General features: G+C 41.5%; 1 protein-coding gene across 3 annotated transcripts in view; it reads right to left on the bottom strand.

Moving 5' to 3' along the window:
• Positions 1 to 2,608: 2,608 nt before the first annotated feature.
• LOC101943855 (protein LYRIC-like) overlaps positions 2,609 to 25,362 on the bottom strand; it is a 44,858-nt gene continuing 22,104 nt past the window's right edge. For 2 of the 3 annotated variants that reach the window (XM_005297318.5, XM_065587635.1), the window contains 8 exons: positions 21,427 to 21,520; positions 19,357 to 19,425; positions 17,120 to 17,359; positions 15,244 to 15,318; positions 13,248 to 13,346; positions 9,080 to 9,186; positions 5,729 to 5,858; positions 2,609 to 5,218 (listed from right to left, as the gene is read on the bottom strand). In XM_005297318.5, the coding sequence (XP_005297375.4) occupies positions 5,163 to 5,218; positions 5,729 to 5,858; positions 9,080 to 9,186; positions 13,248 to 13,346; positions 15,244 to 15,318; positions 17,120 to 17,359; positions 19,357 to 19,425; positions 21,427 to 21,520 (870 nt within the window). In that variant the 3' untranslated portion in view covers positions 2,609 to 5,162. The remainder of the gene's footprint in view (positions 5,219 to 5,728; positions 5,859 to 9,079; positions 9,187 to 13,247; positions 13,347 to 15,243; positions 15,319 to 17,119; positions 17,360 to 19,356; positions 19,426 to 21,426; positions 21,521 to 25,362) is intronic. The other variant, XM_042848688.2, reaches the window with a different exon arrangement.

Here is a 25,362-nt window from a genome sequence, read left to right as displayed (position 1 = left end):
ATCTCATCTCCTGCATGGCTAGAAGTGAGCACTGACTCTCCTTGGAAACTGGGAATTGCTCCTTCTTAATGGTAAGATTACTTTTTCTAGGCCTGTGGGGCCATGAGATAACAGACTTTACAGTCATGACATTTTTATTTATAGAAAACAGGCACTGGTGCAAGGCTGACTCTAGTCTGTCCTGGGTGTCAGACCATGGTAATATAGCTGGCTGTGAGGGTCAGAATTCTGCATTTAGGAGTAGTAGGAAAAATCATTTCTGTGACAATTTGATTTTTTTTAATTTTGATTTTCTCTGGCTTGTGGTTTGGAATATTGAAAATAATCATGGTGGAGATGGATTAGTGGCAGAGGACAGGTGATGCAGTCAAAAGAGCATGATAAATACACATAGCTCTGTAATTATATTACACTGGTATCACATCCATAAATGTAGTTACTATGAGAAAAAAATAAATTATATTCATTATACATCAAAGTATGATAGAAAAATTGTTTACCAAGTCTTTGGGAATATTTGGATGAACAGAACTAAACAAAAGACTCAATTTCATTACTGCCCTAAGCATGGTAGCTTTTGCCTGATCAGTCACGGTGAAGATCAGTTCTGGGCATGAGGAATCTTACATATCTGCACTCCCTTGCAGATACGAATAGCTATTAGGTAAAATGTCTGTGCTTTTAGACATTGAAAACTTCAATTTGCTTTGAAAAGGTCCCAGGGGCTGATCCACTTGGATTCATGAAAGAATTACAGGATGAATTCTTGACCCTTCCAGACCATAGTTAACAAAAACCCTCTCATTGCATTATTATGGAGTAGGCTGTTGTTGATCAGAAGATATAGTAAATAAAGTAGTTTTAGTTGAGCAATAAAAACACTGTCCAACATTCAGCTCATACTTGTTTATAATTTGGGTGGATACTTGTGATTATATAAACAGATAAGTACAAAGCACTGGGCCAAATTCATCTATGGTGTTGCTCCATTAGCTTCAATCAACTTGGCCCACTGAGCCCAATTAAGAGTGCAGGATGTAAGTCAAAGCTTCAAATCCTGCATATACATAATCTCTCTATATCAATACAGATAAGCTATATAGGTCAGTTTCCCAATCAATTTCATAGTGAGGACCACATGTTAATAGAGGGATCGCCTCATGGATTCATCTCCTACCCTATTCATAATTACATGGCTCCTTTCCTTTCTGCTCCCAGAAGACTTCCTATGAGGAAGAATAACAATTCAGTCATCTTATTAGAGAGCTGGGAGTCATATATCAGAAAGATTGGTTTTGAGATGAAATTTGAAATCTTAAGTTAAACAGAGAGAGACTGATCTAGGTAGTGGATGCAGCATATCAGAAGCTACCATGCACTGTGAAATGACAAGTTTGACAGACAACACAAATATCTAGAGTTATCATAAAAACAACAGTTTTGGAAGGAATGTTAAACCACATGCTTCAGGGCTTAAGCCAGTCTATTATTGATCAGGAGCAGACCTCCTGGAGTGGGAGGGGAAGCGAATTGTCCAATATCTGCCTGCTGCATGGGTTCTTATTACTCCTTCCTCAGAAGCATTGGTGCTGAGAAAGAAATGTGGCATTTTAAAAGCATATAAGGAATGAGCTAGAAAATGGCATGAGGTTCCAGAGGTGAAAGAGGCAATTTCACAAAGGAGATGGCCACCTGCACACCCTATTGATTTCAGTGAGTTATGGATGTTCAGCCCTTAAAGACTGAGAAAGTAAAAGAATACACATAGAACTTTATGGGAGCTACACAGTGAAAAATCAGGCCATTTATTTAGTAGCTTAACCTCAGGCATACTCCGCAAACAGTTTTGAAAATCTTGGTCAGGTTGTGCAGCTCCACACATGGTAGCAATAATGGAAGATGTAATTAAGACAGGGCTCAGGCAGTTTTACCACTATGTACCTGACCCTTTACCTAGACTAGCCCTTCCACCGCTCATACCAGTAACACTGACACCTTTGGTGGTGAATTACAGCCAAAGTATGCTAGTGCACAAGCAGCCTTGGAATTGTGCATGCATGTAGGAGGGCATGCTCGATTAATATTGTAGTCTTGGGGATATATTCTCCTTCCTATGGCATTTTGTATAACTATTCATTTCCACATTAATACGACATAAGGTTAGATGATACAATGAGCCCTGTCTACATTACAGTGACCACTTACTACCACTGGGGAAGCTGCACTAGTGGGGAAATATGGTTACAAGGTTTGCTAATGTTGCCATGGTCCAGCTGACTTCAGTGGGAGTTGTATTAATAAACACGACAGAACTGGGCCATATATAATCTGTTTCTTGTTGCTGTTAGACTCTCAGCTGTACATGTGAATGTCATTTGCCCACTGCATGTGTTCTTTTATTCTAACAAAATAAAAACTTCAATAAGTTTTCCTTAAAAAAACACTGTTGAAAGATTTTCCCATTCTTGAAAAACTGTTTCACAATATCCCTGTGGAAGCCTGAAAATGAAATGTTTCCTTGCCGAAAAGCTTTTTCCTCCAGCTCTCTTTCTCTCTGACACACGCTTGTTACTGGAGGGTTGCTCAGAAGTTACACGGCTGTTGCCAGTGATTTTAATATTTTTTATTAGAAAAAAAATAAAACATTTCATTTTGGAAATAAAACAACATTACATGAACATTGCAAAGTTTGCAGACAGATATATAAGAAAAGGTAGGAAATTCTGAGTCTACCAACCTTAACTTCTCTTACATCTTTCATTAAGATATTTTCTCTTTTTATTCAGCAATGGAAATTATCTTCTGCTGCTAAATAAAGATTTCACGTAAAATCCTGGCCACAGTGGAATTAATGGGAGCTTTGCCATTGATTTCAATGGGGCTAGAATTTCACCTCTTATTTACATACACCTCTACCTCGATATAACGCTGTCCTCGGGAGCCAAAAAATCTTACCGCGTTATAGGTGAAACCACATTATATCAAACTTGCTTTGAGCCACTGGAGTGTGCTGCTTTACCATGATATATCCGAATTCGTGTTATATTGGGTCGCGTTATATTGGAGTAGAGGTGTATTTAATTAATCCATCCTCTAAATCCTAATCCTTACTAGATTTGTTTTCCCAATAAGGTCAAGTATTTTCTTGTTAGTTTTATGCATATGTTATTAACAAGCTGCTTTTCAGGGAAGACATTGTTTGCTTTATTAGCCTCATTCATAAATTGCCTATATTTTCTCTTAACTGATATGTAAGCATTAAGATATGCAAATTCTAAAGTGTATTATTGAATGGCCTCACTTAAAAATATCCTCTGTGACGGGAAAAAAGCCCACAACTATGTATCTGACTCTGAACTAACTTTGTTTTGTTCATCTTCAGGGCATATTGCAAGGCTCATTTATTATCTCTGGTTCTGTGTGAGGAAGGGGCTAGATGGGACACTTGACTGGGGAGGGGGATGTTTTATGGTAGTAGGTTAGCTGCTGGTATTACTTTGATTAACTGTATCTTTAATTTGTGTCAAAGGTGCTTAGACCATAGGATAATTGCTTTTACATATATCGATAAATACAGTATTTCTGTGCAGTAGCTTCTTTAAGGGATACTAATGCTTTAAATCCTACAGCATGGGTGAAAGCCAACATGTAAGCACTCAGGGTTTTAGGTAAGATTACACTTACACAAATACATTGGCAACAGGGACTGTGTGGTTCAAATTACTGGGGTATGGAGCTTTTTACCTCTAGCTCAGTGGTTCCAGTGTGAGTGTAGCTGGTAATGACTCCAAGCTGTTAACAGCTGACGGTGGCCTATATGAAATGACTTTTGTGATGTCAGACCAACTGGGAACAAACGTCCATTTTACACCCAATAGTAACTGGAACCCTTTTTAGCAGTTTCATCAGAGGCACAGAGTTGAATAGGCACAGAGACTGAATAACTATCATCTCACCCATCGAGGTGGCCTTGCCAAGATGGATCAAGGTTGAGGCATATTTTCTGGGCAGTACAGGGAAGCATTTATAGTTACTGCTGTGCTCTAGATGTTCTGTGGATAAAGAGCCACTAGTGGTGTCAATCTCACACCTTTCACAGACTCTTGGCATTTAAGGTAGAACAATTTGCTTTTCATTACTGGATATTTTCTGTTTTAAATAGCCCTTTGAAGATGAGAAGTATATGCCCTTCACCATAAAAAACAGATTTTTTTAACTTTAATCTAGATACTTGGCTTACAATATTAGAAATTAAGTAATAAAATGGTAAAAACTGCCAAACTGCAGATTGGAAAAATGTCTTCAACAAGATCTCTCAGGCTAAAATACAGTTATAGCAAAAGGATCATGCTTTTAACATACAGGCTACTAAACTGTAGCCCACCACAAAAATGGAAAAGTTCACAACTTTTCTAAGTAAATTAAAATCTCCTTTAGAAATTTTCACCTTTGGAGCCAACTGATCTGTGTATGAGCTGAAATACATTAAAATGTCACTGTGTTAGGTAAAAATCCAACTTCAACAACTGCAAAGGGTTAAAAAGATTCAGAGAAGATTTGCGGGTAAGTGGTGCTGTTCTTTGTAGGTCTAACAACTGCTTTCTTATGATTTATAGCCACTTTAGCATGTACCACCCACCTTCTGTACATTATTAACCTGTCAATGAGCACATCTGCACACAGCACATTTTAAATTGCAAATGGAGGCTGGAATAAAGGGTGGATCCTCTATAGAATCTAAATACAATCGTGGTCATTTATGGATTCTGACTAATTCTATAATGTCATACAACATGACAACTTGATAAGTAACAGGACAGTGAAGGGTTTAATGTAAATGGGCTAAAACCTACTCAATAGTTTTCTTTAAGTGAACAAGGGCAGTGGGTTGTTTTTAAACAGCAATTCTGTTTCAACACCAGCTCTTGCACACATTACCATGGTTCATTCTCTCTCTCTCTCTCTCTCACACACTCACACACACACACACTCCCTCTTCCTCTCCAGCTCACTGTTCCTGTTCTCCTCTTCTCCCATTTATTGGGATTCTTCTAGATCCTCTCTTTGCTTTGGGCTCAGTGCATCACCACAGAAAGCAGAACTCTTGCAGCTAATCAGCACACGTGCTATTTGGTTTTCACACTGTCAGCTACACAGCCCCATCAAGTCTCTTTCCTCATTTTCTTCCTCTTCCGCCTCTCCTTTTTACCAGGTACATCTGCCATGCAAACAGCAGCACAGATTATAAAAAGCTTCCACACCAAAATCATGTTGCTGGACAAAACACAAACAATTTCCAGAGTATGATCCTTCATGTTGTGCATATGTATTTCTCAGTGGACACCTGCTTACCAGGCCTGATCCAATGCACACTAAAATCAATGAAAGGACTTTCAATAATGTCAGTGCGCTTTTCAGGTACATATCTCTCACTGTCACCCTGTTCCATGTTAAAAAAAATCCTGCATAGGTCCTGATCCTACTCCCATTGAAATCAATGGGAATTTTGTCATTAACTTCAATAGGTGCAGATGCAGGCCTTGTCAAAGAACATCTGATTAAACAACGTTATTGTGCTTCTCTGTAAAAGTGAACATATACATCTAAAGAAAAAGGCCATTAACATTTTAGTTAAAATAATAAACGAATAAATAAATAAATGAACACTCCTTGGATTACCAAAAATTCTGAAATCACAGTTCTCTAAAGTGCAAAACTAATCACTTACCATTATGGGGTAAATTGTTAGCAGGGTCCTGGGGTATTTTGAAAGAGGTACAGGTAGCATGACTACTGTGTTTCATAGATATCAACTCCCTTCGACCTTCCTCTGTTCTCATTTCCAAACCTTGCTGAGGCTTTAAGAATAAATATGAAATAATATGCTTAACTAAGCATATACGTTAAATGAAGTATATGCAAGTATAAAATATGAAAAAAATGAAAATATAATAAGCAATTGGAGTATTTAAAAGAAACATAGAACAAATCTAATTTTAAAAGGATTAGACTTAACAGCCTGTCATCTACCCAACTACTACATGTTTGTTGTAGACAGGAGTCAAGTGTTATAACCTTTTCTCTTTACTACCTTTGCCCTTATTATTCCCAGGGCATGGAAGAGGAGCAAAATGCTTTCAGGGAGAGGTGTAGAGCAGTCCAATTTTAGTCCACAATACTGCAGGTTGATAACTGGCAACAGTCCACAAAACTCACTGATGAGGCACAGCGATTGTGATGAGTAGCTATATCTGGATCTCTGACTTGTAAGTTTACATTATTTATATCTATTTCTGTATGAATAACTTGCACAGCAGCCAGCATCAACATTTGGGGTTAGCTTGAAAAACAGTTTTTGCCACTTTCTCCCCCAAGTGTAACCAACTCCTGTCCCCCATGATCACACCACTATACACAGAGCAGGCCTAAGGATTCTGGAGTGATTTGTGAAGGTAGTTCTTGGAGATACATGCCAAACTTAAGTGACTAAATTGACACCAATGTTTGTGTGTCTGAGAGATCTTTTAGTTCTCCAACCTCAAAGCCTCCTGCTGCAAAAGTGGAGTCTAGCTGCTTGTTCCTTCCAAGTCTAGGAATCATGTCACAGTGGTTTATGTTTCCAAAGCTATCTTTGCAGCAACACAGAGATGACTTAAAGCTGGTGTAAGTGGACAGCTGAGGATTCCCCTTGCGTAGGGAAGCCTCAAGTGGTGTCGAGTTATCATTACTGGATCTAGGGGTGTGTAGGATCTCAAACAGGTTAATGCTCTGGGTAGCTAGCCTGCTGCAGTTACATTTGTATTTTTAGCAGTCTAGCTCAATCACAGCTAGCATGGGTATGTCCACTTGGGCTGGAAATTACACCTTCCAGCTCCAGTGTAAACATACCTTAAGTCACCTCCTCACCTTGCAACCGCCAATGTAGGGGACATGTTGAGGGGAAAGGGGCATGGCTGTACTCCAGAGATTCCTGGCAGTTACAATAACCTTTTGGGGGCCAATACCAGATGACATAAATTGGAGCACTCTGAAGGTCGCTCTAACGTAAGCTGGGGCCAATACCAGACATTGCAGTCCAAGCAGTTGAGGGAGCAAAAAAGTCCCGAAGGTTAGGTTCTCAGTACACGATCCCACAGATGGACTCTTATAGTGTGTGTGGAAGGCCAAAAATATTGTACTGCTGTACATGTTCAGAGTTAATTTACTAAGTCCAGATGTCTGTTGTTAAAGTCAATTAAAACTCAATATATTTTGGTTGGTTTTCTCCACATCCCTTTCCGCAGATTAGCAAGTACTTTTCAGACAGATGGGCCAACCGGTACTCTCACTTCATAGTTGCGACTTGTAACATCTACCACACCAATTGTGCTGAGATGATATTTTCCTTACCCTGCAGGGCTCTCTATGGGAACTCTCTCTGTGTAAACTTGTAAATGGTATAAAGCTGTTCCTGTTTAACCTTAACTGGTGCCCAAGGTCTCATCTATACTATGGAAAATTCTGTCAGGTGACCTGGTTACAACACTGCAGCCCCCCAATTCAGTTAAAACCCAGCTCAGGATTGCAGTGCAGACAGGGCTGAAGTGCGTTTTAAACATGTCCCAGAAACATGTCACAGCACTGGATTTTCCATGGTTAACACAGCCTGTTCCTATCTACACTGCAATTCCCAACTATTTTATAACCATGTTAGGGGAATACCATGTTGTGACAGGGTCCCCTTGACACTATACGTACAACTTTTTTGGGGGGGAGGGGGGGAGCTCAGATCCTCACAGCAGAGAAGGCCTTCTGCATCCATTTTTAGCAATTAAAGCTCAAAGGTGTCACTTCAGCTCCACCCAAGTTTTCCTGGGGTTCTACTTTCTTTCTGGTCACGCTCAGAGAGACAGGAACAAATTTCCTCTCTGCCTTTTGGCAATTCCTAAGCAGCACTGAAGACCCAGTATCCTTTGTTAGAGGAGGCTGGGGACAGCTTTCCATAGGACCATATGCTGATGTAATGGATCTGCAGGTCCTTTTTCTATGGAAACTCTCTTTAGAGCCTCTGACTAATGTACAAGCAGCCCAAGTGGGGTCTCATAGACTGGTCTGAGAGAGCTGCCTGCAAAGAGCTCAGAAAGCTCTTCTCCATCCACTCTCAGAGTCCTGCCTGGACTAGTCAATAAACTTGGCAGCTTTTGCCTGGGTTTCTAGTAGAAGAAGGAGTTTAATCAACAAGCCTTGTGTTGTCTGCCCAAGTTGTGAACATGTCCGTTTAACTCAATTCTCTCATTTGAATATGTACCTGTGAACTAAATGGGAAGGTGTGAGAAAATAGGTTACTTGTGTTTGCTGTGGACTTTGATCAGTTAGGGCTCAGACATTCTGGAATGTCAGCCTCAGTAGAAGGAGTGCTTGTCTGCAGCATGGCAAACGTACCATGCACAGACTGAACACTGATTGCATGTGAAAGCACTGCCACTCTGATGATAAACTCGCAGAAATCAGCTGACTTCAGATTTATGAGGCTGAATTGCAGCTAGCCCCAAAAAGTAAGCACATGGCAGTGAAAGGAGGAGAAATTGGCACAAGGAACCTTTTCCTCCCACTGTGCCCTTGGGCCAGTCCTTGCATGACATGGGAATGCAGTGCCTGTGCACACTGCAGCACTTGATGCCCCAAAAGGGTCGGGGAGGGGTGCAGGGCCGGCTTTAGCAAGTGCAGGGCCCGATTCCTGGGGTGACACTTCGGATTGCCGGCTGGGGGCAGGGGGACCGCGGGGCTTGCCGCGCTCCGGCCGGCACTCTGGCCGGGAGAGCGGGGCCGCGGGGCTTGCCGCACTCTGGCCGGCGCTCTGGCTAGGGGAGCGGGGCTCCCGAAGACAACCACCGTCGGGGTGAGTGCGCGGGGCACTCTTAGGCGCGAATTGGCCTAAAGCCGGCCCTGGAGGGGTGATCTCACAGTGCAGCCTCTCCTAGGGTGAAAGATCTTCTTTTGCAGTGCAGCTCCTTCACACAGCATCCAGCTCAGGATCGCCCTTGATTGCTTTTCATTGAACATGGTAATGCTCACACATTCACTTCCGGGATTTCCTCACCTTCTCTCTCTCTGGTCCTGTGCCTGTCTCCTCCACTCCCAGCCAGTTTCCCCATTCCTCTGTGGGAGCATTCCAATCGGAATTGATATCAATTGCTAAGGGATCATCTGTTAATATAAGGACATGAATGAATTACATTCAAATCTATAAATATTACTTCCTCGGCCTGTACTAGCAAAGCAAACATTACTTAAAACATCTAATATCTCACTGTCTGCACAAGGGAATTTGTGTATTTGTATCGTATTAAAAATGTGTGTATCAATTGAACGTTAGATGCACAAGGGATTAAATTGTTCAGGCCAGAAACACAATTAAAGGAAGACACAAAAACACTCAGACAGTCTATAAAAGTCTCTTTCACCATCCCCTTTGGGAAACAGGCTTTACAAAATCTGATATTAACAGAAATGTTTTCAATTATTATTTTTATTTTATTTTATTGAGAACATTTTATTTTTAGGGGATTCCCTGAACTGTTTGCAGAGACTGCAGCATGATGTTAGTGCAGGGGCTGGCACTGCGATGTGGTTCACATCTTAACAGAGAGATTGTTTCCTGAACTATCTCCTCTTTCCTTCACAATGGCATAGAATAGGTCTCTGGGCTGTTTCCCGACCCACGTGGTGAATCTGTGAGGCGAGAAAATCCGCCAATAAGCGCAGGACCCACCAAGGTAGAGGAGGAACTTTGTCACACTATGCAAATGAAAGCAGAGGTTACTGACTCTCGTGAGCAGGAAGCTGTTCCAAACTCGAGCATCAAAAGCTCCATACTTTCCTGTTATTTTACCACTGCAAGAGGGCAGTTAGCTACCCTTCAGGCTGGCAGGCAGAAGAATGAGAGTTGGAGTGGGAGGGTAGGTCTACACTACGGAGTTAAGCCGACCTAAGTTACGCAACTCCAGCTATGTGAATAACATAGCTGGAATCGACGTACCTTAGGTCGACTTACTGCGGTGTCTGCGCTGCGCTGGATCAACGGGAGAAACTAAGGCCTGGTCTACACTGAGGGGATCGATCTAAATTATGCAGCTTCAGCTACGTGAATAACTTAGATTGACTTACCGTGGTGTCTTCACCATGGTGAGTCGACTGCTGCCGCTCCCCTGTCGACTCTGCCTGCGCCTCTCATGGCAGTGGAGTACAGGAGTCAATGGGAGAGCACTCGGGGGTCGATTTATCGCGTCTAGACTAGACGCGATAAATCGATCCCCGCTGGATCGATCGCTGCCCGCCAATCCGGTGGGAAGTGTAGACATACCCTTAGTTCTATTTACTTAGTAGAATGTTTTACATTCTCCAAAGTCATCCAGCCAGATGAACTGTTACACTGATTGCAATTTGGACGCAAGTCTCAACCCTCCCCACACCCCGTGAAATAGGTCATTATTATTATCATGGATAAACTGGAGCAGAGGGTGACTTGCCCATGAGCCAGTGGCAGAGCTAAGAATAGAGCCCCAGGCTCATGACGCCTAGTCCCTTGTTCTAACCACTATGCAGTCCTACCAAAAAATTGCTAGGGAAATGAAAAGAAATTGATTGACTGTATTCATCTGGATGTGTCGGAGTAACATCCAGTGGTCTTCATGTTATAAGTGACATTTTTAGTCCCCATATCTGAAACAGTTAACAGGCCTTGTTTAAAGAACTAAGTCACATACCAGCACAAACCCTAATGCCAGGCATTATCTCAGCTAAATAGAAGGAATACATGTTAGTAACATTCCCCTTCATTCTGCTATCTAATCAAAGCTGCTCTATGCAAATCAAAAATAGTAAAAAATAATAATAATAATTACAAAAAAACTGCTGTGTGCAGAAAACCTTCCATTTCCTCTTTCAATTAAAATGTACAGTGAATAGCAACAGCTGCAGAGTTCACAGCTATATATTCAAGCTGTCAGTTAAACATGATGCTATTCCATGGAAGCAGAAGAGCTCTGTTTCTCTATCCAACTGGGAATCAAACACAAAATGCTCAAACAGTAGCATATACCACATAAAATACAAGGAAGTACCAATGGATGAGCCACCTATGCTGCCATCCTCCTTACTCATGTGTAGCCAGGACTATGTTCAGAAGTTATAATGCCAAGAGTCTGGAACATCTAAACAGCTCCATCAAGATAAATAAACAGAGTGCAATGGGCTGGGAACACTTGTTTTTCTTTTATAAAAGATATTATTTATAAAATCCCGTGACAGGCAAGCTGTTGCGTCTGTTCCAGAATCTTAATTAATGCTGGGCTGAAATGGAAAGATGCCAGCCGATTAATATCTGCTTCCTCTATTCAGTCAATCATTCCAGATTCCTCTTTAGTTAGGATGACCATAGATGGAAGAGATCATGCAGGATAGAGTACCCCACCAGCAGAAGTATAATTAGATACTTCACTGGATCTTAGCCAAAAGGTGCAGAGAAGAAGCTACCAGATACCCATACCACTTGTGACAGCATCACCTTCCAAGATCTATATAGGTCTTTCCCACAGATTCTAAAATTCAAACACTGAAATCCTGGCTCTAATGAAATCAATGGGAGTTTTCCTACTGACTTCAATGGGTCCAGGATTTCTCCCCTTACGTTTTAAGGGATACTAACAGGATCCCAAATTTAGGTTCTGGTTTTTAAAATAAGTTTCTTGACAGACGTTAATACAAATATATATTTTAATTGTTTTTCGTAAAAATATAATTGAAGCCATTTTCCCCCAAACATTCCAGCATCGTGCTAGTGTGTGGGAACCAAGATGTGAAATCAACTAAAAGCTGTCCACTTTAGTTTCACCATCTAAGTTGAACGAAGTGAGAAAAGTAAACAAAATACATTATCAGAGGGGTAGTCGTGTTAGTCTGAATCTGTAAAAAGCAACAGAGGGTCCTGTGGCACCTTTGAGACTAACAGAAGTATTGGGAGCATAAGCTTTCGTGGGTCTGAAGAAGTGAGGTTCTTACCCACGAAAGCTTATGCTCCCAATACTTCTGTTAGTCTCAAAGGTGCCACAGGACCCTCTGTTGCAAAATACATAAAGTACATTGATCACAATGATTCCTTCTGGCCTTGGAATCTATGAAATAGTAAAAAGCAAATCTAACTTTAACTTGTTTTTAACTTTAATAACCTATGCTGACTAGTAGCACATTTTTAAAATACAGAAATAATACCCATAGTGTTCCTTTAACCCTGTGGTTTAAACAAACAAAACTCAAAATTCATGTTGAAATTCTATTAAAACAAATCTTTAAAGAGATACTGTCAAGTCAAATTTACTCCCAAATTTAGATTTCACAAAACCCAAGTTTTTATGAAATAAAATGTTTCTCTGAATTAAAAAAAAAATTCAACAGAAACTTAAAAACAAAGAGATGAACAATTCCCTGAATTGTCTGCAACCCAAATACTGCAGCACTATGCTAGAGCATAAGAACCTGGAAAAGAAACTGATTAGAAATTTATTGTAACTAAAGTAAAAATCAATAGTCTTGTTCAAGGTGATAGAAGTGCACAAAGTAAACAACCAGGATAAATGCTAAAAAGAAAATCTGATTTGTAAACTTCATTCAGTTTTAATAAACTAAGGTGTTATTTATAAAACAAACAAGAAGGAACTTTTAAATGACAATTAACCATATTATTAACCATCAACCAGATTTTTAGACGTGTAAAGCACTTGTGCTTCTGATTGATTTCAGCTGGAGTTGGGGGTGCTCAGCACTTCGGAAAATCAGGCCCCATCTGAATTTTACCCTGAGTGTGCACTGAATCCTGCTCACCTTCCTGAAGCAAGCAGTCCCACTGGCCAATAGATACTTGGTAGATCAGGGGTTCTCAAACTGGGGGTTGGGACCCCTCAGGGGGTCGCAAGGTTATTACATAGGGGGTCGCGAGCTGTCGGCCTTCACCCCAAACCCCACTTTGCCGCCACCATTTATAATGGTGTTAAATATATTAAAAAGTGTTTTTAATGTATAAGGGGGGGTCGTACTCAAAGGCTTGCTATGTGAAAGCGGTCACCAGTACAAAAGTCTGAGAACCCCTGTGGTAGATAGTCTCTTATTTTTTATGCTCAAATGACAAAGGCAAAAAGCAACCTGAACTCATCTCTCCACAGACAAACAAATAAACAAACAAATAAATCAATCAATCAGAAAATTGAACATACGCTGCCCAAGCCATGCATCATCCACTGTGAGGAAGGGTAAGTTGGCATTCCAATGATATTTGGAGGGGTTGTCCTGAGATGATTTACTCTTCAGATTACCTGAATAGAAACAAGTATACCTTTTTAATAAAAAACAAAACCAAAAACAAATCACTTAGGTATATTCACCCTGTTAAGGCCAATTAATCCTTTCCTGATCAGCACAGCCGGGGCATTATGGAATTTAAGCTGCAAAAATTAATTTATGTTGCTCATAACACTGAACTTATTTTAAAAGGCTGGACAAGGACAGTACATGATTAAATTACTATCAGAATATCCCTCTGAACAGTGATTGAACATGTATTGTCCACAGTCGTAATCTGCTGGCTGGCAAATGACTTTCAGAGACATCAAAATGAAGTTTTAGTTCCTACAGAACAAAGAGCTCATCCATTATACACCTGGTAAAAAGCCAGATCCAACTCCCTATTTAAGTTAATGGTAAGACTCCTACTGACTTGAAAGAGAGCTGAATCAGGCCCATAGTTATCCCTTTTTACGTGTAATGAAAAGTAGGGCAGAGAGAAAAAGCTCATAGAAAGAAGGAAGCCAAAGCTTTTCTTGATGATTATTTGCAAGTAATTGAAACAGCAGAGTTCACTCATACAAGTGCTGAATAACTCCTTACAGCACATCAATCTTTTAAGCTACTTGTATTATGGATTAGCTCTTCTCATATTTTTTCTTGTTTATTCTTCGTCATGTCTAAGAATATGATTTTGTAGGTTATTATGGCCTTTTTTTCACTCTTCCCCTAAATATTTGTTCTGTTTGTGCAGTTCTGCCCTGTAGCAGCTTACCTTTTTGATGCACTCACTAATGCAGATGAAAGCAATGATTTTTGTCTGTCTTGTGTTGTCTATTATGAGATACCTCAGACCACTATTTAATGCAAGATTGGAAAATATATGACCGAATAAGTTATACATTGTATCATCTGCAATGTCTTGCTATGGAGTAGAATTACATTATTTTGGCTTGCACAGCTCAACATACACGATGCACGTATGTATGCTTTCACTTAACATATCCTAAATGTTTAGGACCAGATTCTGCATTCCTTGTACAGTCAAAACTCCTGTTGAAGTCAATGGGACTTTCTGGTGTGCAAACCAATGCAAGAGCAAGTCTTTTCAAAATATTCTAATAAGAATTCAGGAACCTAAACCCCACATCCACCTTTTCGCTCATCGGTATTACGCATTGATAAGTCAGTGTTATGCTGTCTACTGTGACACTGCTTCAACCCAGCACCACTCAGGGCCTACATAGCCAAAAGAAGCAGCATAGACAATTTTAGGTGAGATTAGAGAATGCACAGATGAAATTGAAGTGGAATGGGAGAGACCAAGAAAGACTGCCTCTCTCCCCACAGTTGCAATCAGCAGAGGCTCTCAAACTGGAATTCCCTAAATGTAAAGAAGGAGCATGCCACTGGCAAGGTGTTCTCCACAAGGGCCCCTCGACTTCGGCTCCTGGCCCTTCTCCCTTGGCCTGAAATAGCCTGAATTTGCTAGCCTTTAGAACACACTGCAAAGCCCAACTTTTTATGGGGGATTATGGGGAGAGAGTTTGCTGGCGGGGCAATATTTGAGGAGGGTAGGGTGCTTTCTCGTTATCTGATCTGAAGCATTAATTACTTACTGCTCAAATGGTGGAATTTGCTAATCTCTATGTTTAGATGTGTTTTTAAAATAACTGGTAAGGACACATCTCAAGTTTTAAAGTCATACCAGGATGACACAAAAGTTAGGACTGGTTTCAAGGAAATACACTGAAGTCAGTCACTAAAAGGTTGGATCATCGGATTTCAAATATGAACAAGGTGTCAGAGAAAACACTGAAATATGGCTAATGGTGGGGAGAATTTTTAAGGGTCTGAATATCTGGGGATATGGGTGATGGAAAACTCACAAGGAAGTGAATCAAAAGTGTCCACAGAAAGACCACTCACTTAACTCCATGGACAGCTCTGGTAAGGTCCCAAAGGTCACAGGATAAGCTTTTGCTTCTGCAATATCCCATGTACCTGGATTAAAAAACAAACCCAAGCACAGCATTCAGAATTCGTACATGTGGCTTCAAACAGACACATTCAGAATGTTTCAGTCTCTCCTCCCCAACCTGTGGACAATGCTCCTGCAGCTGGGAGGACAATCAAGTTTGAAAAAGTTAGCCTCTTAGGATATGTCTACACTGCAACCTAACCTGTGACTGCAGCACAAGTAGACATACCCATACTAGCTTTATCTGTGCCAGCCTAGCTAAAAATAGCAGTGTAGACATGACAGCGTGGGCTTCAGCGTGGGCTGTGCAAGCACTCTGGGGATTCTAGGTATGTATGGACTAGCCCACACTGAAGCCAGTGCCACCACATCTACACTGCTATTTTTAGCCATGCTAGCATGGGTAAAGCTAGTGTGGGTATGTCTACCTACGCTGCAGTCACATCTCAGATTGCAGTGTAAAAATACCATTAGTCTGGAGGAAGTTTATATCTTCTTCTGCCCTCTCAAAGTGCATCAACTTAGACTCATTATGGACTTACTCCGATTTGAACTCTCACCCACTTACACATAAATTTGCATGCAACCCTCCTTACATATCAGCTGGGAATTTGGCCCACTGAATCTAAGGGAGTATGAAATGGTGTTAATACACACACCCCTCCTGATGGGGCCAAAGAAAGGAGTGTAGCAAGGAAAGCAACTGACACTGTAAGAAAGTGAAAATTAAAGTAGGATCACCACTTTGTGGCTCCTGGGTGTGTAGGTTACATCAACATCCCTTTCATATCAGTACATCTTATAAGTTTAATGGATTCTGAGTTTAAAGGAGTCTTAAGTTACACCATCTTATATCTCTGGCCTGTTGGGTTACTGCAGACAAATCACCTTACTGACTTGTGTATAATTCAATCCAACAGGATGGACCTTAATGAAAATCAGATACTGATTTGAATTAAGTAGACTTTTAAAAAATAACCATTAAAAAGAGGTGTTACCTACAACAAATCTATTTTGTTTTATTTTTCAACTTTCTTATCACACACTGTCAAAACTAGGAAGAGAAATGGAAGATACTAAAGGCCAAACTTTCAGCCTTGCCTTACTATTATTTGTATCACAGTAGTGCCTGCAAGCCACAACCAATATAAAGTGGTGAGAGACAGTCCCTGTCCTGAAGCCAGACCAATACTGAGAGCCAAAACAGATGTACAGAGAGAAGAAGTGACTTGCCTAACGTCACACAGCAGGTCAGTGGAAGAGCAGGGAATAGAAACCAGCTCTCTTGAAAAGACAATGAGGAGGTCTCCTCATTGTTTTTACTGATACAGACTAACATATATGGCTACACCTCTGAAACAGCTCTCCTGAGTTTCAGTCCAGTGCCCTACTCACTAAATCATGCTGCCTCTTGACTGGGCCTTGACTTTTATGGGCTCAGTTTAGCACCTTTGGTATAGGTCAGGTAGGAGTCTAACTCTGATTTGCAGGTGCAGTTATGGACTTTGTACTCTAAGTGAGTTATACTGTGAGCACAAAACTGCACCACCAATGCATCTGCAAATTGCATCTACTAAAATGGAAGGCAACATCTAGAAATCTGTCCCCAAGCTTTGATGCAAATAAACTCCCACCACAGAGTTTTTTTCCTTCCCAGCTGTTTTTGGTCCTTTGTCTTAATGCTAGAGAAAAAGTCTAGTATGAACACTGTTCAATGAACAGGCTGGAGGAAAATGCCATAAAGGCAGGTTAATAGAATGGCTGAATGTTTCCTTGCCCAAAGTCTGCACTCCTGCAGTGGGCTGGTTTACTGGGGACACTCACCTACATTGGAAAAAACATCCTCTTCAGACCGTGTGGGCTCAGATTCTTCTCCTGTGGCTTCTGAGTTCCTAAGAGCAGAACCACCGTCTGTCTTTGTCCCTGACTCACAGAGAGCTCCCTGTCCACTACTGCTGTTGTCCTCTGTCCCACTCACAGTGTGTGGCCAAACGGTTCCTTTCCCATCCCCATCAAAGACTGGTTCAACCACCATGGTACCGAGTGACTCTCTGCTATGGTTTTCTTGAAAACAAACATTTAAAATGGATTTTTTTAAATAGGGTTGGGACCTTGTACAGTATAAACAAAAATGTAAGGCCTGATCCAAAGTCAATGGAAAGACGCCCTTTGACTTTACTAAGGACCAGATTCAAAGCCCATTGAATATATTTACACATACAGTAGCAAAAAGACAGAGCCCCATGGTCTGAAGTTGGCAGAAGCTGAGAGCACTTGGAAGGTAGCACATTCAGCCCATGTGGGAAAGGAGGGCATCACATGGCTCATCAGTGACCCCTTCAGAGGATTAAGAAACAACATCAGAGGAGTCTTGTCCATTCTTCCTTGGCTGGAAGGATAACTCAAGGTCATAAAGGTACAGATGGGGGCACAGAGTGTTAAAGGAAGAGAAAGAAAGGGAACTTCAGGTTTCCTTCCTGCATACGGAGCACTGTTCATGGAAGAAGAAAAATAAACACAATTTGTTGAACGTTGGCATTTTCAAGATTGCCAGAGAAATGAGCACTTGGAAGGACATTTATTACGATAATAATGATGACGATGATTTCATAGCGCCTTTCATCCAAAGGATTTCCAAAGCAATTCACAGACTTAACCTAAGGGTAAACACAGCATCTCCCTAGTTTTTTGTGGGGGAGAAAGGGCCACAAATGATCCTAACCCCATCTCCACACAGCTTATGCTGCTACTGCTGCCTCCCTGCTATGGAACAGCAAACAGCACTCAGCAGGATTAGGACTTATTTCATAGCTTCATATACTGTAATGTCAAAAAGGGACCATTATGATCATGTAATCTAACCTCCTGCATAACTAAAGCTACTGAATATCTCCCAGTGATTTCCGATAGCCCAATAACATGTGATTCAATTAGGACTGGTCCCCGCTTAGCACTCTGGCCCCAACCCAGCAAAGCACTTAAGCACATGCTTAACTTTAAGCATGCAAGTCGCAGTGACGTAAACAGAGCTACTCATGTGAGTAAAGTTAAGCATGTGGCCTACATGCTTTGCTGGACTGCAGCCAGAGTGCTCAGCACCTCCCAAGATGGAGCCTCTGGAGCATACCTTTCGTAAGGACATCCAGTCTTGATTTAAAGACCAAGCGATGGAGAGGGTGGTCCCAAAAATATTTAAATATTTGTACCGATCATTTTTGTCCTGATCTTCACTTTTAGAGAAATACCCAAGTGCACTTTAAGGTGGTGCCCCTTTGTAAACAATTCTCTCCTTCCCCACAAATGTCCATGTTTGTGTCACTTGGGGTCACAATTCTAACTTCACATCCCAGCCTCTAAGATGTTCTGCTGTATTTATCTTTGAGGATTTCTTTGTTGTGTTAATAGATTTCTGAAGAGAATTAAATTGCTAGGTTTTTTTTAAAAGCATAAATGTGATGACCTGCTTTCACATACCAGAGTTATAAGAACATAATTAGCATAAGTACATAGGTCCTTCCTATATAAGTCAATGAAAAGCACTGTGAGAACACCAGAGAAAAGGTGCTGTGAGTGCAAAGTATTATTTAATTAGCATTGGTAATGTTGTGTCTCCCTTTTTATAGCTGCAAAAGAATCAACAGCTTACTATAAATAGCTCTTAATTTCAGAAACCTTTTTGAAGTAGGCAATTATGTAGGTTCTATAAATCAACTGTTACATACAATTTTTTTGAATTACAATATACAAAGTTATACAAATGCAACAGGTCTGCATGATGACCTAACTGCTGCAGATCTCTTATTCACCTCATATGTAAATCTCATTTGTCTTCAAAGTCCTGAGAATATCTTTGTGGGCTTTCATGAAAGCGTGGGGTAAAAGCTGAAGCTCTTTTCCTTAGCAAATGGTTTGTGATGGGAAATGTTTACTGTGGAATAGCAAATTATCAAGAAAACTGGCAGGCAATTGAGGGGTAAATAGGCTCTAGGCGAGAAAAAGAATTGAGAGACCCAGCCAGAACATATATTGTACATGCATGTAAATATATATTGGAGGTTTACCTTTTTGTTTCAGACGTTCTTTCCTTAAATGTCTTTTTTCTCGGCTACTGATCTTGGTCTGCCAAACACCTGCAACACAGAACAAAGTTCGCCATCTCCATGCCACTAGTTACTATGAGTGAATAAGAAATTTCCTGTATGACCCATATTTGTTTACAAGGCAAAGAAAAGGAAATACTCTCATGCACATGCTATCCAGTGATGATTATAAAATCGATGTTGCAACAATCTTGGTAATGGCCAAACATACAAAACACAATCACTGCGGTTAGTATCTTGTACAATCCTAGGTATTGTAAGCATTAGAGTGTGCCCATCCCTGTGGCACTTTGGACTCCCAGAAACTCACGCTACAATATATAACTACTCTGCAATGCAATACTGTCTATTATATGGGCTGACTGATGTATCGCCACATAATTTACCGCCCTTTATGTAAGTCAAACCACATGACATCTCTTTCCTCAGGGAAGATGTCACAGCAGAGAGCCAAGTGCCCTGTATGCTTGATAATTGCTTTGGATGACAATGTCAATGAAAACATTAACTAACAAAAAGGGCACTGTTCTATTGCTGTCTCAGTTGTCAATTAATCTGACTCATAGCTTGGAGCCATCTTTCAGAAGCTCTGTGGAAAAAAAAACTATTTACTTAATATTTGTATATAACACTAATTCTTACTTAGTTTTCTAACCTAGTCCCCGACTAGCTCATTAGATCTACTCGGGGATATGGCTCCCTCACAGGGTTGTCTGTAAACATGCAATCACCCTTGTACATATTGGGCCAAATTCTGTCCTGACTTATATCCTATGCAATCCCTGTTAAATGAATGGGCCTGGCACAAGCTGTCAGTCAAGGCAGAATCTGACCCTTTGATTTTGCTGAGCCTCCCACCTCTTCCAGGACGTCTCTGTACTGTGGATGGAATAGCTCATTATTTGCTCAGTCTGACGAAAACAACAAAAGTCTGTTTGAATTAAGTCCTTGAAATTTCCTATTTTTCTTCTACACTCCAAGGAACCACTGTTTGATATTAACACACATGGCCGTGCAAAGGACGCCAACCAGTGACGACCACAGTAATCACATTATAATCTTTTAAACCCAGAAAAGCTCAGGCTTTGTAATTTTCAAAATGATCTGGGGAAAAGAATACAAGGTATTTTCCAGTGAAGTTGTAGCTAACAGACCCTTGGTGGCCTCTGCTGAATCCTCTAGGAGCTCCCACAGTTCCTGTATGCCTTCTGTGCAGATCGGTCTGTACCCACAGGTTTCTACTATGCTTGTATCACTCTGGCCATACTGTGATGCTGCTCTGAGGGCCTCAAGCACAAGCCCAGCAAGAGGCAATGTGGGAGATAAAAGCCATATTGTGTCACTGCTGTAGAGGCCAGAGGGAAATGCGAACCTGGCAAGATCCAAAGGCAGGACCCTGTTATTCCCCTGGAACTGTGCCTCTGGCAAGAATAAGCACACCCCCTCCCTGGCTGTTTTGCCGTGCTGCCAGCCCCACTTCCAAGAACAAGCCACTGAGGGTATGTCTACACTGCAATGAAAATCCCACGGGCTGGCCCATGCCAGCTGATTTGGGCTTGGACTGTGGGGCTATTTCACTGCAGTGTAGACTTCCAGGCTTGGGCTGGAGCCTGGGCTCTAGGACCCTGTGAGTTGGGAGGGTCCCAGAACTTGGGCTGCAGCCCAAGCCCAGAAGTCTACACTGCAATGAAACAGCCCCTCAGCCCGAGCCCCGCGAGCATGAGTCAATTGGCACACACAGGCCGTGGGTGTCTACTTGCAGTGTACACATAGCCTTAGGGAAGCTGCGGCCTGAAAGAGATGTGGTTAGTAGAGCTGCAATCCCCTTCTCTGTGGTCACTAGTGGGAAGGAAGGGGTTAGTCCAAAGACATCTGTCAAACTTGCAATTCTTTTGTAATGTAATTATTTTAAATACCAACTACCAAACAGCGCCTGTTCTGTCCATTGCTATGAAGGTGTTTAATCACCATAATTCTTACTTCTTTCTGGCAATACAAATCTGCTAACTGAGCGATCCACACATTTATTACCTTCCTCTTCTTCTGGCAATTTGTCTTTTTCAGCAGAGACGTGGTCTTTTGATGCCCCCTTTTCTGAGCACTGGGTCTTCTTCTTTTTCTTAGACTACAAAAAATACACATACACACACACATATATATATATATACAAAATTTTCTCAGCTAGAGGCTTATTAGAGAGAAAAGAGAGAGACTGAGTGAGGACTAAGGTCCTCGTCCTGCAATGAGCTCACACAGAGTTCTGCTGAAGTCAATGAGACTCCACATGGGTGCAGGGGTTTGCCCAGGTACAGCTTATTGTGGGATCGAAGGAATGACCCTATTATGAACTCCAGAGAGCTGAATATTATACCCTCTGTACTACAAAATGACATTTATCTGCAAAGTTAGAAACTGCGCATTCAAATTCAGACACCTGCTGCATATTGATATTTAGCCCGTTTTGTCTTCAAAGCACTTTATAAACAGTAATTATTCCTCAGAACGATGAGGTAAGAAATACACACTATCTACCCTATTTACATCGGGAAAACTAAAGCAGAGAAGACCAGGCTACCAGATGCTTAGAGTTTGGCACTACAATAAGTAGTCTGATTTTTAAAGGTATCAAGCACCCATAGTTTCCACTGACTATAATGGGTGTTGTAGGTGCTCAGAATCTCTGGAAAGCAGGCCAATTTCATGTAGGAACCTAAATATGAATTTGTGTCACTAACTTTAGGCCGCAAAGTTTAAACATTTCAGTTTCCCTTAGTAACTCTCAACTTTTCCAAGCTAGAACACCCATCTCCTCAAACATGCTTCCTATCTAGCCAGGGTCCTGCTCTCATTGAGAAATATGGGAAGGGCAGATTGTCATGGCCCCCAACATCTGTTCACAACCCCAAGGACGAGAAACCCGGGCTAAGTGATTTGTCCAGAAGTCTCCAGTGTCAGAGCTAGGATTTGAATCCAGGTATTCCTAGCTCCCAGTTCTGTGTTCAGACCACTGAACTGTGTCCTCCTTCTTATACTATAACAGAGTAAAAGAATGCATTCACTGTGGTAACACGAGTGAAACAAAGGCAGCAATCTGATTAGCTAAATAAGATTCCTACACATGCAATAATGGGATAACCACCAAGTAGGATGGAATCTCTAACTCATAACTCACACAAATCCATGCACCCATGATAAAAAAAGAGCAGAAGAACAACATGCTCGAAATATTCATTTGAATCAACTGCAAATAAATAAAGAAACAGGAGCTTGTGTTTATTGAACTCTGCCATCTGTTACAGTGAGAAGCTTTTCAAGCAGTTACAGCTCAGAGTGAAGACACTTTCAACAACTGGGGAGACAAACTGGCAGTTTAAAATAAAAATAAAAATAAAGAAATTTCTATTCTGCTTCCAGTTGGCTTTTATACTTACTAATCTGGAAGGACAACAATTTTGTGTTTTATGAACTATGGGTTTGTCTCCTTAGTTGTTCAGAGCAGCTTCAACCCAAGCCTTTGCTCACTACAGTTACCTCACGTGTGCATCCTATCCTGTTGTGTGTTGTTGCTTGTAAAGAAGATTGGGAAGATGTCCAAGGTGACTTTCTTTAAGACAGTTTTGAAGTGAAGTCAGGACTACTATATTGGGAGGGTTAATGACAAGTTTTTCCAAGTTAAATGTATTGCTGAAAAATTCATGTAAAAATAAGCATTCCATAGCAATTCCTGAAGATTGGGAACATTCTTTGGCTTAACATACATGGGAAATGTGCTATTATCCAAACAAACTACAATAAAAGAAGGCAAAATCAAACACTCTAAAGTTAGAAATTGCCAGAATTAAGGTTTAATTCAAACCCCCTTGTGTGTACACACTGCTACAGTCTTCATCTACATGCTCACATACTACTTATTCCATGGGACTCCTGCCTCATTCAAGTCACCCAAATACTGAGCTGAATACAAAGTTATTAATTTCCTCATGGGCTTTTCTATGGTGCTCATCTGAGCTCTTCACAAACATTAATGAATTTCTGAGATTAAGTCATTATTATCCCCATTATTAGCTTGGGAACTGCGGCACAGAGGCTAAAATTGTCAGCAGTTTCCACTAATTTTGGGTGACCAACTTGAAACACATACACCCATTTTTCAGAGTACTTAGTATTTTATAGCACTTTATAATGTCAAAGAACAGCTCCCATTGACCATAATTGCAGCTCTGAGTGCTCAGCACTTCTGCAAATCAGACACCAGGGTCTCAAGTCAGGCATCCAGAATATGAGCAACACACAATTAATGGCCAGCTGTGAACATTTTGGTTTAAGTGACTTGCCCAGTTCACACAGGAGCTGAGGTAGAGACAGGGATAGAATCTGATTCTTCAAAGCAGCATTCAATAGCCTTGACCATGAGACCATCCTTTCTCTTCCTGCCATGTCTGGCTCATTCACTATACACGGTGCAACTGCTGCTACAAATGAAGCAGGGGTCCTACAGATAAGAGCCTCATTCACTACACAACCCGCATTAACTGTCAGAATTTAGCTCATCTTGTGCACTAAATGAGTGCACTGAATGGAAAAAAACCTGTATGTGATCACGTAATTAAAGATCGCATCCTAATGCAGACACAACATGGCCGATTTAAGGATGTCCAGGCAACATTAATTCTGGCATTTCCTAGCTTTTCAATGCTTGACTTTGCAACCTTAACATTCTTGTAATGTAGGCTTTTTAAAAATGAATCTTCTAATTAAAAAAAAAAATCATGACACCTCTTCCCCAGAAATTCTAACATGTGGAACCATTCTGACGCCCACCTTGATTAGTCAGCAGGATTCGTACCTTTAGATACACAACACAGCCCTCTACCACTTGAACTAATGGGGTAACTGGTAGCTGTAGTAGGCTGTTCTGCTCTACATGGACCAGTTGTTAGAGAGGGAAAGCGACACACACTCTGCCAGTGGGTTTCACAGCTATTTGCTGTCAGCAGAGGACTAGAGAGAATCTGGACTCCAGGTTTTAATTCTAGGTGTAAGCAGAGTCTGGGTGAGCTCTCCCCTGACATCTAGTGGTGAGCTGTGGAAAAAGACTTCAGAAGCTGATCTCGTTTGCATGGACACAACCACCCCGCCTAGGTGCTCAGCATGATGGGATTGCTTGCCCAAGTGATCACTTGTGGCTGATGTTGGATTCCCCAGTCTCCTTGTTATGGGGACAGGAGTAATAAAGCGTTGTTATCCTTGTTGTGTGAACTGAGGGCAGCAAAACTGTACCTGGCATACCCCAATGGAGGGACTCACCCTCAACTGAACAGCACTCACTAGGCAGGGGACATGGGTTCCAAAGCCTAATGAGTTGAGAGAAGTAGGGGGATAGACCTGGTCTGATTGTGTGGGCCCTATTTAAGGCCTACACACCATTTGACCCTTTCTCTCTCCATTGTATAATAAAAGAGCTAATTGAGAGTCTTCTTACATGCTGCAGAACTGAAATCACTTGATACCTAGGTCTAAGTATAAGTCTGGGACAGTGTCTCTATTACAAAAGACTGCCCAGTGTGCACCAGTAGTAAGGCTCCCCCACTAACAGCTGAAATCACTGAGAGCTGTGGTAAATGGGTGGAGGGGCCTGAAGACATCTTGGTGAGCTGGTGGAGAGGCATAGCAAGCAGCTAGCAGGGTGGCTGGCAGAGGGACATGGCAAGCGGCCAACAGAGAAGCTGGTGGAGAGGGCCAGGGCCAGAGCAGAGCCCCACAGAGACATGGCAATCGGCCATTGGGGCGATGAGCGAGTGCCTGAGCAGTGCAGTCTGTAAGGGTGGGAGGTGAACTATGCAGATGAACCTCTGAACTCTGCACTGGCCAAGGAGAGCAACTGTGAGTGGGGTACAGAGAAGGGATGGGCACGTTAAAGGGACTTTTGGGTTGCTGGACTTAAGACCCTGAGGGGAAAAGGACACT

Source organism: Chrysemys picta, chromosome 3, assembly GCF_011386835.1.
Source record: "Chrysemys picta bellii isolate R12L10 chromosome 3, ASM1138683v2, whole genome shotgun sequence".
In the NCBI taxonomy this organism is placed as follows: Eukaryota; Metazoa; Chordata; order Testudines; family Emydidae; genus Chrysemys; species Chrysemys picta.
The sequence above is the reverse complement of the archived record's forward strand: the minus strand, read 5'-3'. Positions and strand labels throughout refer to the sequence as shown.